The sequence below is a fragment of the Sphaerodactylus townsendi genome, linkage group LG02 (genome assembly GCF_021028975.2).
Source record: "Sphaerodactylus townsendi isolate TG3544 linkage group LG02, MPM_Stown_v2.3, whole genome shotgun sequence".
Lineage (NCBI taxonomy): Eukaryota > Metazoa > Chordata > Lepidosauria > Squamata > Sphaerodactylidae > Sphaerodactylus > Sphaerodactylus townsendi.
In genome coordinates, this window is record NC_059426.1 from 94023881 (window position 1) to 94036656 (window position 12776).

The window sequence follows — 12776 nt, forward strand, 5'->3', positions numbered from 1 at the left end:
TTATGAACTAAAGTCTGCTGCTGACTTTGCAAAATTACACATTGACACTGTGAATCATGCTCCAAATCTTTTTGGAGATAAGCTTGGGTTTGGGCATGTAACAGCTCCATGACAGAGAGATTGCTGAATTACAACTAAGAATGAAGTTCAAGACAGTGAATTCTCCTGAACAGAGATCTAAGATTCCTGTCTCATTACCAATGCTGATTTTGCCATGCCTACTATCCCTTTGCATATCACATCTAATCCAATTAAACTTGCCATTGTTATGCTATTGAAACTATTGCTATTGTCTGAATTAACTCTTTTCCACTTAAGAACAGAGGGACTCATATTCTGGCGGTATCTGAAGAAATAAGCTGTAACCAGTGGCGTACGGCCCGAAGGAATGGGGTATCCCATGTCCCCGGGCGCATGCCTTTTGGTCTTGTGGGTGGTCGCTGGATGGCCCCCCACGTGACCAAACAGGCAGCCCCTCTTCCCTGCCTACAAGCCAGGCACGAGTTTCACTCACACTCGACTTCTAGGCAGCAAAGAGGGGCTGGAGTCCAACTCGCAAATAAGTGGGGATTTGTCTTCAGGCGCCATTTGGCCCTGGTACGCCTCTGGCTGTAACTCACAAAAGCTGACCATGTCAGAAATTTTAATAGACTTTAAGGTGCTACTAGGCTCTTGCCCTTTTCTATTGCTATGGATAGACTAACATGACTCCCTTCATGATGTAGCTCCCTGAAAGTAAGGTGCTAGACAAGACAGACTGTTTTGATGTAAAACAGAATACATGCCAAAAAAAGCTTTGAAAACAGACCCTATGAACTCACAGAAAAAGTTCGAAGGGACCTAAAGACCATCCAGTCCAACCTCCAGCACCTTGCAGGAAGTCCTAAAGTATGCCTAGCAAATAAATGTCCAATCTCCACTTAAACAACTCCAAGGAAGGAAAACCCACAACATCCCTGGGGAACCGATTCCACCACTAAACTGTTCTTACTGTTAAAACATTTTTCTAATGATCCCACCAATATCTCCCAACTTGTAATTTAAACCCATTATTACATGTCCTATCCTTACCAACTGAAAAAGTACCCCACCTTCCTCTAAATCACAGCCTCTCAAATACTTAAAAAGAATAATCATATTCCCCTCAACCTCCTCCAGGCTGAACACTCCCAGTTCCTGCAGTCTTTCTTCATAAGAATTACTCCCCAAACCCCTAATCATTCTCATTGCTCTCCTCTACATACACTCTAAAGTTGCTTTGTCCTTCCTATAAAAGAACTCCAGAACTGGACAGTTCTCCAAATGAGATCTGATTAGCGCAATCTTTGGAGCATTGCCCTTTTAAGAAACTCATAGAGACAGGCTGCTGGAGCGGCAGCTTCCCTGAAGCTGAGCCTCAGGGCCTGCGGGGAAAGGAAAAGATGAGTTAGTGAGGGGGATGATGGGTGGCAGCAACGGGCGGGCAGGCAGGAGCCTGCTGGGCACCCCACAGGCATGCGCCCGGCATCATGGGTGGCCCCGGCTCTTCCCTGCCCCTGCCTGCTCTGGCGTTTCCTTGCTTGCAAGCAAGGAAACAGAGCAATCGTCGGCTTTTTGGGTTTCCTTGCTTGCAAGCAAGGAAAAGCCAGAGCAGCCAAGGGCTGGGGCTGCTGTGGGTATCCGGGAGGCAGCGACGGGGGCAGCGATCCGGTGGGGAGCGGGTGCCCCTGCTCTTCCCTGCCCCTGCCTGATTTGGAGTTTCTTTGCTTGCTTCCTTCCTTTCTAGAAATATGGCTAGTTGTGTGAATTGGTCCAGGGTCCTCACAAACATATGAATCTTGTTGAATTATCTTTTCTTCAGAAATGTTAAATATACAATTACTCAGTAACTTGGGGGAGAGAAATCTCTTGATGTACGCACCAAAAGAATAATGAGCTGCTGTCAATATTTACCTCTTTCTTGTATCATTGGACTTAGCTGTTTTAGCTGTGGTCCCATCCTGGACAATTTCCCTCTCTTGGGATGCAGGATCTCTCACAGGAAGTGGCAATACTACAGTCTCCTGGGTTACAGGCAAAACCTCATCTTCAGCTCCCTGTTGGCCTAAATGTTGCTTGGCATAGTCAAAACCTTGGACTGGCTACAAAAATAGAAAGCAAAAGAATATTGAATCCATTATCCACTTTTTGATGCAAAACACGACCATTCTTTAATTTTACTGTGACGCTATAGCTACAGCTGTAAATTTTTCATATACATTACTGATTAAAAACTGCAGTTATATATTTACTCTTGCTCTTGCGAAATTAATGAACTAATTTGTAACTATTTGTATTGCAATTTTTGAGATATGACATTTTCAGCAGCTCTTGACTCTGAAACAGTTGACTTTTCCTGAAATGAGGAGATAAAGGACAGAAAATCTAGGTAGAGAGAATAACAGTCAGCAACAGGCATCTGAGAACTGAAGGGATACCAGTAAAGATAAAGAACCTGCTTTATAATTGAAGCTCCATGTTTACATTTGTTTACCTTTGACTGTCAAGACAGCCTTGGCAAAAAATATCTAGAATCAGTGAATTCTTATTACTTTACTGGCAAGCACACAGGGCCTAATAAAAGACATGTTAAAGAAAACAACAGTGTTAATTTCTTTTAAATCACCTGGTAGTTTAATTGAGACATTTTGTAATTGATCAAATAATTTAAAAGCATGTATTTCTTAAACCACAACTCTCCCATTACAATGGAGGACATTTTGAACTTGTAGAAATCAGTGTCTTCAAAGATAGTTGCTTTGCTCATCGTGAAATGTTAAGTGCATTATTAAGTGTATTATTCTAAAATATAAAGGAACAAAAGTTACAATCAATGATCTACCAGAAAGATAAACCCCATCACTCATGGGTTTTTGTATTAGCTACAGCCTGGAACATATCCATTTTTAAATTTTACAGATTGGATGAAACTGCCAGCTATCCACAGTGCCATCTGCTTTGTGTAAACATCAGTTCTTTTTCTGTAACTTTGTTACATCTTACAAACTTAAGCCAATAAATGAAGTCTGAAGTATTGATCAGTAACGTTTATTGAACAGGCATCAAAGCACCACACTTGGCAAAGCCAGTTCTGATGAAGTTGGCATTCACAATTCACTTTATCCCCCGTAGAGACCCCCCTCCTGTTTTCCCAAGAGTTTGTGAAAAACAGTCTTTGGAGACAAGGCACCCCAAGGTCAGCGGCATATAGCAAGAGAAAGCCACCTGGCTTCCTGCCCTACGAGATAACGAATATAATACAGTTCCCATGGGACAGAGGCACCAGGGGAAGCCTAGTTGTCTACACAGCATGTGAAGCCATAAAGTAAAGATTAAGGAAAGAATGCACAGGTGGCAGTGGATACATATAGCAGGCTGGTTACATCTATCTTTCTAGCAGCAGTAATTTGTTATTTTAAGCAGTTGCATGGTTCCAGGAATGTATCTCATTCACCTAGATGGCATCCTCCTGACAAACTTGTGGCAATAAATTATATTCAACAGATGCATATAACACTCTGCAGGTATGTCAGTCCAAAAATTATATGTTGTGTATAAAAAATATGCGTTATGACTGAAGGGGTTTCAGCTACATTTTTGCACTGTCAAAAATACTGCTTAATACAAATGCAAAAAGAATTCTGCAAATTGTCAGGAAAGTCTCAGTGATACCAACTTGGAGACATTTATTTAAAAATATGAAATGCTTTGATATAATAATAATAATATTATTAAATATTCTAAGCACTAGCCCTAAAACATAATATCATAAAGATACAATAACCAGTATAATTTTCTGATTCTAAGAACTGATGGTGCACAAACCACTGCCTGTCACATTTGGAATGAATTAACCTAAATATTCAGTGGATATTCAAAATAAAGTCCTTTTAATTCAGGATTTATTCCAAATGATTTTAACAGGAATACAACGTATCACCACCTCTAAGTTACTCCCCCCCAGCACACACAATATGGTTTTTACACAGGTGAGAAAGGGAGATCACAGGATACGAGGCAACTAGAGTGCCTCAGGCTGCAAGCCTAGTGATGCAATAAGCATACCCAGTAACATCCAGGGAAACCTGTTGACATAGGAACAACATTTTTTTATGATTCCTAGTGTCCAACCATATCCTAACTACAGTATCTGCAGTATTACTAGGGATAATTTAATGAACTAGGAAAAGAGTCACTGAGTGTCAGGTAACATTACATAGTCTTTTCTAAGGTCATTTTCCTCCAGTTGATGAATCACTCACTTTCTCAGATAAATTCAGTATTACTAGGGATAATGTAAATTCCACAAACTGAAGCCAGACAATAACCTCACCAAAATATTTCTGCTCAAAACTTTATTTGTGAATGGTTCAGTACTTCACTTCATCACAGATTATTTTACATAATTACATACCACCATTTTCATCTTGCATGTGCTGGCCCTTTGCCACAACCGTTCACAATTTGTCTTCTTTAAAACTTCTGCTCACTAAGTACTTAATGTCACTTTGAAATCTAAGTTTATGTGTATATGCAAAATGTGTATATGCAATATGGTGTCCATGTCCACGTCTATATGTATTATTTTCAACAAATTCGATATCCTTCAAAACCAATTTCTCAAAGGTAATAATGGATGGGTCATACACTGGGGGAATAAATTTACGGTAGATTTCAAAGTGACTTGACCAGGTGCTGGCATAAGTAACTGCGGGATATTCTCCGCAAAAATGACTCGTAATTTTATAGCCCATATAAGTTTGAATAAATCTATTCTAGTCTGATAAGAGTCATATTTTGGTGTTAAAACACATCCCAATCCCAGGTTCAATACTTTTTCTTTCTCTGGGGTAAGTTGTCGAGATGACAAATTAACTATTAGGTTTTCTTTCGTCCTCTCCATGCCGAATGGAAAAAAGTCGGTGGACGGCGTTCCCAGGCACTTCGTCTCCCTATTTCAGTCCCTCTTCTGTCATATGGCTCACCCTTTCCTTGCCAGACGTTAGTGCGTGTGGATTTGGCTTCTAAACAACTTATGCCCTTGACTCAATATGGGCATTTTCCTTGTGGCCGGTGCGCACAATGTATTTGTTCCATGTCTACGTTGACATTAGTTATTCCTAATAGCAATATTACTTGGCAGTTACAACATTTTACAACATGTGAAACGGCAAAATTTGTATATGCAATATTGTGTCCACGTCCAAAATTGTATATTGGAAAAACAGTGTGTTCTTTGAAGACTCACATCTCTCAGCACAGGAGTTGTGTTAGATTAGGCAAAGAAGAGGCACCTTTAGTTCAGCATTTTCAAGATAAGAACCATAAAGACTCTGATTTACAATTCTGTGTGATACAACAATTTAAAGATTTTGCCACACATGTAAATCTTGATAAACTTATTCTGCAAGCTGAGAACCGCTTTATTTATAAATTTAAAACAGATTTATTAGGGTTAAATAAAGCTTTAGATTACGCTTGTCACTTATGAGCAATTATAGCTGAGCCCAGGTGGGATTAATTTCAATGGACTATATAGCCACTGATTACCTACAGGTGAACACCTGAGGAATGGATGCTGTGGGATGTTTTTCAGCTCTGTTAACAGAGAGTATGTAAGTACTGATTAGTTATTGTTCTGAATATAGGGTTCCTAAGAGTGGATAGTACATAGTAATATATAGTTTGCATGGTAGTAGTAGACTGTTTTGTGATTTATTTGACAGATTACCCATTGGACACCTCCATGATATAATTACACATAAGGTTGTGGTACTGAAGGAGGAGACAAAAAACGCATTTTACATGAGATGCATTCTTGCTAATGCAACCTAATAGGAATGGATTACAATTTCTACCATCTATATATGGATTATAATAAATAAGTTCTTTGGACTATTGGACTATTGATACGGTGAAAGCTACATTGGATATAAATAGGATTGTATGAACTTGGAATTTGGTTCCTTAATCCAAAAAAAAAAGAGTTCTGTTACTTTAATGGAATGTATAATGTACTGTCTTAGAAGGTTATATGACTTAAATAAGAAATAGAGCCAAAGGTGCGGCATGTTTATTGTGTTATAGTATTGTGGACACTGCATTTTCATTACTTATATTGTACAGCTATCACTGCCACACACCCCTCCAGTGCAGGATGCTGTGGCACCGTTCCTTTACTGCCATCACCAGCGCAGCAGGGGCAGTTCAGGGCATGGCCAGATCAAACAATCCAGACTTCTGAAAAGCCCCACAGAGGCTACTGGGCAGCAGAGATGTCTTTTCCTTTTGCAGGCCTCCCCACACCACTGGAAAGCCTCTGAGGGAGTGGCAAGGTGGCACGAATGCAGTGCCACGGCCAGGTGTCCACCTTGTGGATGGAACTGCCCCAGTACCTACTTTTTCCTGTGCTCCAGGCTTCAACTCCTTCAAACAACAGAAGGCATCTAGAAAAAATTTTCCAGTGGCAGGATAAAACTTTAGCAATGGGCTAAATCTTTCCTTCAAAAAAGTCTTGCCTGCTATATGTGGAATTCCCTCTACATATGACACTTCGTATGTGACATGACATCATCCTTTTGAGAATTTTCACACATTGCTCCACTACGAAGCTGTTGTCTACAAGAATGCCAAAACGGTCGAAATGACATCACGTGTAGAAATGTATTAGACACTACCAGGGGAGAGTGGAAAGAGAAGATGCAGTGTCATGCTTTCTCATCTTGTTCCATTTTGCATTCTAATTTAGAGACTTTTTAAAAATACTTTGGCATGAGTAAGTAGGAGGGAATTTTCTTTCAATGGAGAAACTCCCAGATGACAACTTCACAGTAATAGCCTGAACTGATAAAGGCTCCTATCTAGTTTGGCATAATGATTATTCCAACTCTGACAACATCTGTGCAAGACTTCAACATGAAGAAAATGTGAGAACTCTAGAAATGATCCTGAAAATGTGCCCACTTGGTGGTTGGAATTCTATGCCACTGAGAACTAAAGATGGCTCATTTCTGTCAAACATGAGAACATACACATACAATGGAACCTGTAAAATGCATTCATTTAGTTATGTTACATAACAACTTTAAGATGAAAGAAATCTGCTGCCCTTCAATAGGACACAGATCTGCCATTCAAATGTAGGATCACTGTTTCTAAAATAATGCCATGAATGAAAAGTAATAAAAGTTTAAAAGTGAACACTGGAAACCTCAGCCATAGCCGCCCTGTCAAATCTGTTATAACAAACATAACTAAATTTAACCATACAGTACTTATCTCAAACAGGATTAGAACATGTTACTGTTTATATTAGACAAAAAAAAATCATTTTCATTTATTACAGATTGCTATTCATCTTCTGAAACAATGTAAAAAAAACCAGAACAGTTCTGTGAATGCATTCTCTTTCTGTGCTAATAAATTCATTTTATTCCAGTTCTGTAGCTTAGACATAACCCCTGTTGGAAGAGTAATTAATACAGCAATGGTACACAACCTGATTAAAATGTAAATAAAACTTTATTTGGGAACCAACATACTTGATAGTGAAAAGGAAAGATAGAGATATGTCCCAATCCAGGTGGGGGGAGTGAATCTCCCTGTGGAGATGGTGCAGGACTGTGCTAGTGGATTTGTCCTCCCTGGTCATTTATCTTGGCGGAGAGGCAAATACAATGGTGGGAGGTCACTGCACACTTCCGGGATGTCCAGATGCACCACTGAGTGCCTTGTCCAGACAGAGAATCTTCTAAACTTATCTGCCGGTCTTGTATTTGAATATTCTAGAATGTCTTCTATGACATGTAGTGAGTAAATATGGTAATGGCCACTATTGCTCTAGAACACATAGTTAAAACTGTAAAATGGGCCATATTAAAACATACTGAGGCCCTAGGTTTTGTCAAATTTGAGAGGCTCCACAACAGTAGTACAATAGAAATTTAGTTTAACGTCCAAGGCCAGGCACAACCTTGGACTTGACACCTGGCCCCTCCCCACATAGCCCCAAGCTCACCTGAGGTTAGGAAGGGGCAGGGCATGATGAGCAGCCGTTGCTGCTGGTCGCCAATCCGCAGCAATCTGGGGGGTGATAGCCCCCCAAGGCCAGATCAAGTGCAGGGCCAGAAACTAGGGGGAGGCTCGGGAGGTGCCAGATGAGCCCCAGCAGGGCAGCAGGGCAGACTGGGCCTGAGAAGGCCGCAGCAGTGCTGCCAGGGAAGGGCAGGCCAGCTGGGAGGCAGGCCAAGCCCAAGGGACTGAAAGGGGGCGGGGCACTGATTAAGGAATAGGGGTGGCACAAACAAGAAGGAGAGGGGAACAGGATACAAGGAGGGTGATGGGAAACACTGGGGGTGGATGTGAAGAGGTGGAAGGAGGTGGTGGTGGAGAAGCAGCAAGGAAGCGAAAGGAGTGAGTCTGAGAGCACGGAGAGACGGTGGAGGAGAGAAGGAAGGGGCAGGTGCAGGAGGGCGGGGGATTTGCACGCTGAAGACTGGTGAGGAGAGCTAAGGTTGAGGGCAAGGCACCTCCATAGCCAAACTGTGACTCAAGAGGCTGAACACAATTGACCACTCCCTGGCAAACGGAAGTGCGGCCAGGAGCAAAAACACCTGAGTCAGGGAAGGAGGGGTGGCAACCAGTCCCCTAACAGAGTTGGAGAGGGGTGATGCTACATTTTAAAAATAAATTTAGAGGCTCTTTGTAATCAGAAGCCCTAAACTGTGGCTTATCTGGCTTCCTTCTAAATCCAGTTCCAACATAAACCCCCTTGGGAAATTTAATTCAGTAAGGTAGGGAAAGAAACCACTTAAATAAACAGTTTACAAATATTTCAGAGTTGGCTTAAAAAGTACTCACTTTGGCTCTCTGTGGTAGGTTCATCATGGTGTCAGCCTTGAAGTCATTTTTATTTTTCCTGCAGAGAACAGCTGTGATGATGATGATGATTACTGTAACCACAGCAATGGGAGCCAATACTGCTGCAATTATCCACAAATTGTTGGGTGGATTTTTCACCACAGCTGTATGAATATATACATATAGAGAGAGACAGAAAGAGCAAGAGAAATAGTTATATGAAAAGTCAAATTATTGGTCCAAATATTTATTTATTTTTATTAAAGATTTCTATGTCACCTTTCCACTCATTTCAGGGTCCAAGGGTAGCAAATATTTCAAACATTAAAAAGCATTTAAAATGAAGATGTATATAATACTAGCGGGGCCCAGCCACGCGTTGCTGTGGCAATTGTCCTTCTAATCACAGTCTGCAACCCACACAGATGTCCATGCAGGTCCAATGATCCGCAGCACAGCCTTTAGGGGTGGTCAAATGGAATCCCTCTTTCCCTTTTCAATTCACATTGTTATATGGTGGTGTCTTTTTTTTAGTATAAGGGAACACTTTCCATTCCACAACAGAACTGTCCAGAGTGTGAATCCCGCTGTCCATGAGGCTGGTTGACATGCACAGTCCTGGCTTGGGGAAGGCAGAACGGGGGCAAGGAGGCTATCCCAGTCAGGCAGCAGAGGCAGGGTGGTGAGGCGCTCAGATCGAGGCCAGCTCCCTGGGTTCTTAAAGGGCCATGTGCAAAAGAAGCGGAGCCAGTAGTGTTGGTTCGCCCCCACCCCGCGGATTTTCTTAGAAGAAAAAGGCACACTCCAGCTCGCTTTTAGTAAAAGAGAGCTGTGGCGAATATGGGTGAGGAAGTGGGTAAGTGGTGGTTGGATGTGAGGGAGGGCAGAGTGAGGTATGTGAGGATGAGCTGTATATGTATGAAAGTATGTGTGTTATGTGGTAGCAGTGGATGAGGCACAGAGAGTGAAAGTTACCTGCGTGTGAGGGGGGGAACCCCACCTGGTGTTGTTACCATCGGGGTAACGTGTTTAATAAAAAAATTAGCTAATAAGCTTGAGCCAACAAGGAATAGAATTAAATAAACAATTTTTATTCCAAACCAACAGAGGGTCTATTTAGAATTAGAGGAGTCGTGCTGATTACACAAATGTCACAGTTCTTATAGGGTAAAAACAGCTGATGCACCATAAATGTTGCAAAGCCAAATTCTGTCAATTCATGACGTTTCAATATTTTCATCATTGTTAATCATGGCGATACATTGTTAAATAGCATTCTTAAGAATATGATTTCTCACATGGCTTGACTCACACTTTGCTTTAATTTTGCTGACCAGTTCTTTTCCTACACACACACTTTTTCAGCTAGTTGCTAAGTCAAAGTATCTTTTCTTTGGAATGTGGGAAGAAACAATAGGACTGTTTAGAAAGCAAAGTGCCTTTGCTATATTTTTAAGCAAGAATTTTTAATACTAAACATGTCTTCAAAAAGACTTGCTTAAGTTACATATAAGTATGCTTTAGCTGAAATGTTTAAAAGTTTTATTTCTATTTTCTAATTTCTGGGTCTGTGCTTTTAGATATGCTTTAGTTGAAGATATTATTTTCATGAGCTTTGACTTGCATACAAGCATAAAAAAGTATCTTTTTCTGGAATGCAGGAACATTGAATGCTTTCTCTTAACAAAGACACTTTTTATGATTCTGTGCAATGACTTTAAGATGTATTTTTACCAGAATCTTTTTCAGAGAGCTTGATTAAGGCCTACATGATTTTTCCTCAGAAAACCTTAAACATGATCTCCTGCTTCACAGCTTATGGTTGTCAGCACAGAGATGTAAAAGGCATTGACTGGCTTAATATAAAATAATTTCCCTGTTCTGTGCCTACAGTGTCTCACATGGGAAAGTGTGTATATGTTTCACTTCCAGTCGTATTACCTAACAATGTTACCTATTTACTGTCTTCAATGCTCATCTCTGCCCATCTGCGTGAACATTCTAAGCCCTCATGCCGAGCCCTCAGGCCACAGACAGGCTGCACCAACATTCTAAGGGTGACAGTTAAACAGAGGCAGCTTCATGGCCGGGTGCGCCAGGAAAAAGACGTTTTACCTGGCTCAGGTATGGACTTTTGACGATTTGAAGGTCTGATTACCTGCCTGCAACAGGGAGGAACATCATGTGAAAATTTGGGGGCGATCCGTCCAGCCGTTTCGGCGTTAGGGAGTGACTAATAAAGTCACTGTTAGCTTTTTATATATATAGATTTATTACAATTAAATAAACACATCACATAAACCCATCTCTCTATATAATTGAACAAGCCTAGAAGATGGAGCCAACTCACTTCAAGCCAATCTCCAAGCCTGGCTTACTTCCAACCACTTGCTTGGGGGCAGGGCTGACACAGAACCAGTAAAAACCAACACAAACAAAACAGAGGAATTTGGTGGTTACTTGCTCTATACACAGCAGACTGCTTAGCTTCTGAGCTCTAATGAGACTGGGCTAGCTTGAACCATCCAGGTTAAGCACCCCAGGTAACCCCAAGTTATAACCTAGAGGGACATTTTGAGCTGTAGGGAGGTGAGAAAGTCTCTTCTATAATGCTCTTAACGAATACTGGGTTACAAGGAGAAGGGGGTAGAGAAAGAATGCCTCTGACTATACTTGAAGGAGTTTTCTCAGCAGACTTTTCCTGCTTAAGAATCACAGCCAGCTTCTACACAGCTGAGACTTCAAAGCCCCGGCTGCAACTTCCATGAAGCCATGAAGCCCAGAACCTTTTCATTCAGAAACTCAGCACAGAAAGTAAAAGATGAGGGAGTGTGAGTTCACCCAATCTCTCCCCTCACTACAATGCTTACAATGGCACATGATGTTTTGGCCATGAGAACCCCCCAATCTTCATCAAATGTTTTCACAGGTTCACAGGAAATGGCTAGAAGGGAAAGATGTGTCTCCAAAAGTAATTTGTACAATTCCATACAGTGTCTGCCAGTCAAACTGTCTTCTGCAGTAATCCACAGAACGTGTAAATGTAGCCTAATTAATTAGAATGCTTTGTTGTACTGATGCACAAGCTGAAGACTTCATCCAAATAGCAAATGTTGCAAAAACAGTTGCAAATGTTCTAAGCCTAAAGTTCTAAGATACAGTCCAAAACAAAGATCTTTCTTCATTCACCTGTCAACTGTCAAAAATAAGTGTGTCGGGAAAATCATTTAAAACATAATCTGAAATTTTAAAATATATGTATAAACAGCATTCAGAAGTCACATTCAACTGAACAATGGGAATTCATTCTAAAGGGGAAAAAGGGGAAAGGTCAGCCTGGAAACTCCACTTGGTATATAATGCTGCAGTTCAGTTATTATCAGGAGCTAGGTAGAGCATGCATATCACACCCATTCTTCAGTCACTCTGCCAGCAACTTTACTCAGAGCTGGTAGAGCCCAGAAAGACCACCAGATTGGCTGCCCAATGATTGTAAGTTGTCCACAGAATCAGAGCCATTAACTCAACTCATTGCGGCAACCCACCTCCACCAAAGTATAAAAGGGTGACTGCTAACAGCTGTTCACAGAAGTTAAGTGTGTTGTTTAGTCTTGCTGCAACTCTGTCCCAAAACTGTTCTCTGTACCTAATACCCACAACTCTGGACGTCAGCTTGACCCCTAGCTTCAGATTGTTACCTCAGACTTGCCTCTGGAAATCGTGTTTGGCCTATTACTTCCAGTACACTCGACCATGCCTTGGATCGTTGGACCTTCCCATACACTGGACCATGCCTTGACCTACTCTTTCAGACTCTGCCTGGACTCTGTTTGCCTTACTCATACTCTGACCTTGGACTGATTGCACACTTCTCGGGACTGTGACACTGCTCTCTCATT

The 12776-nt window shown here is 41.3% G+C and overlaps 1 protein-coding gene across 4 annotated transcripts in view; it reads right to left on the reverse strand.

Moving 5' to 3' along the window:
• KIAA1549L (KIAA1549 like) overlaps positions 1–12776 on the reverse strand; it is a 175126-nt gene that overhangs the window by 58804 nt on the left and 103546 nt on the right. For all 4 annotated transcript variants that reach the window (XR_007243580.1, XM_048485598.1, XM_048485597.1 and 1 more), the window contains exons 11-12: positions 8878–9041; positions 1933–2120 (exon numbers count right to left, since the gene is read on the reverse strand). Coding sequence is in view for 3 of the 4 variants with exons in the window: in XM_048485598.1 (XP_048341555.1) it covers positions 1933–2120; positions 8878–9041 (352 nt within the window). In the remaining variant the exon portion in view is untranslated. The remainder of the gene's footprint in view (positions 1–1932; positions 2121–8877; positions 9042–12776) is intronic.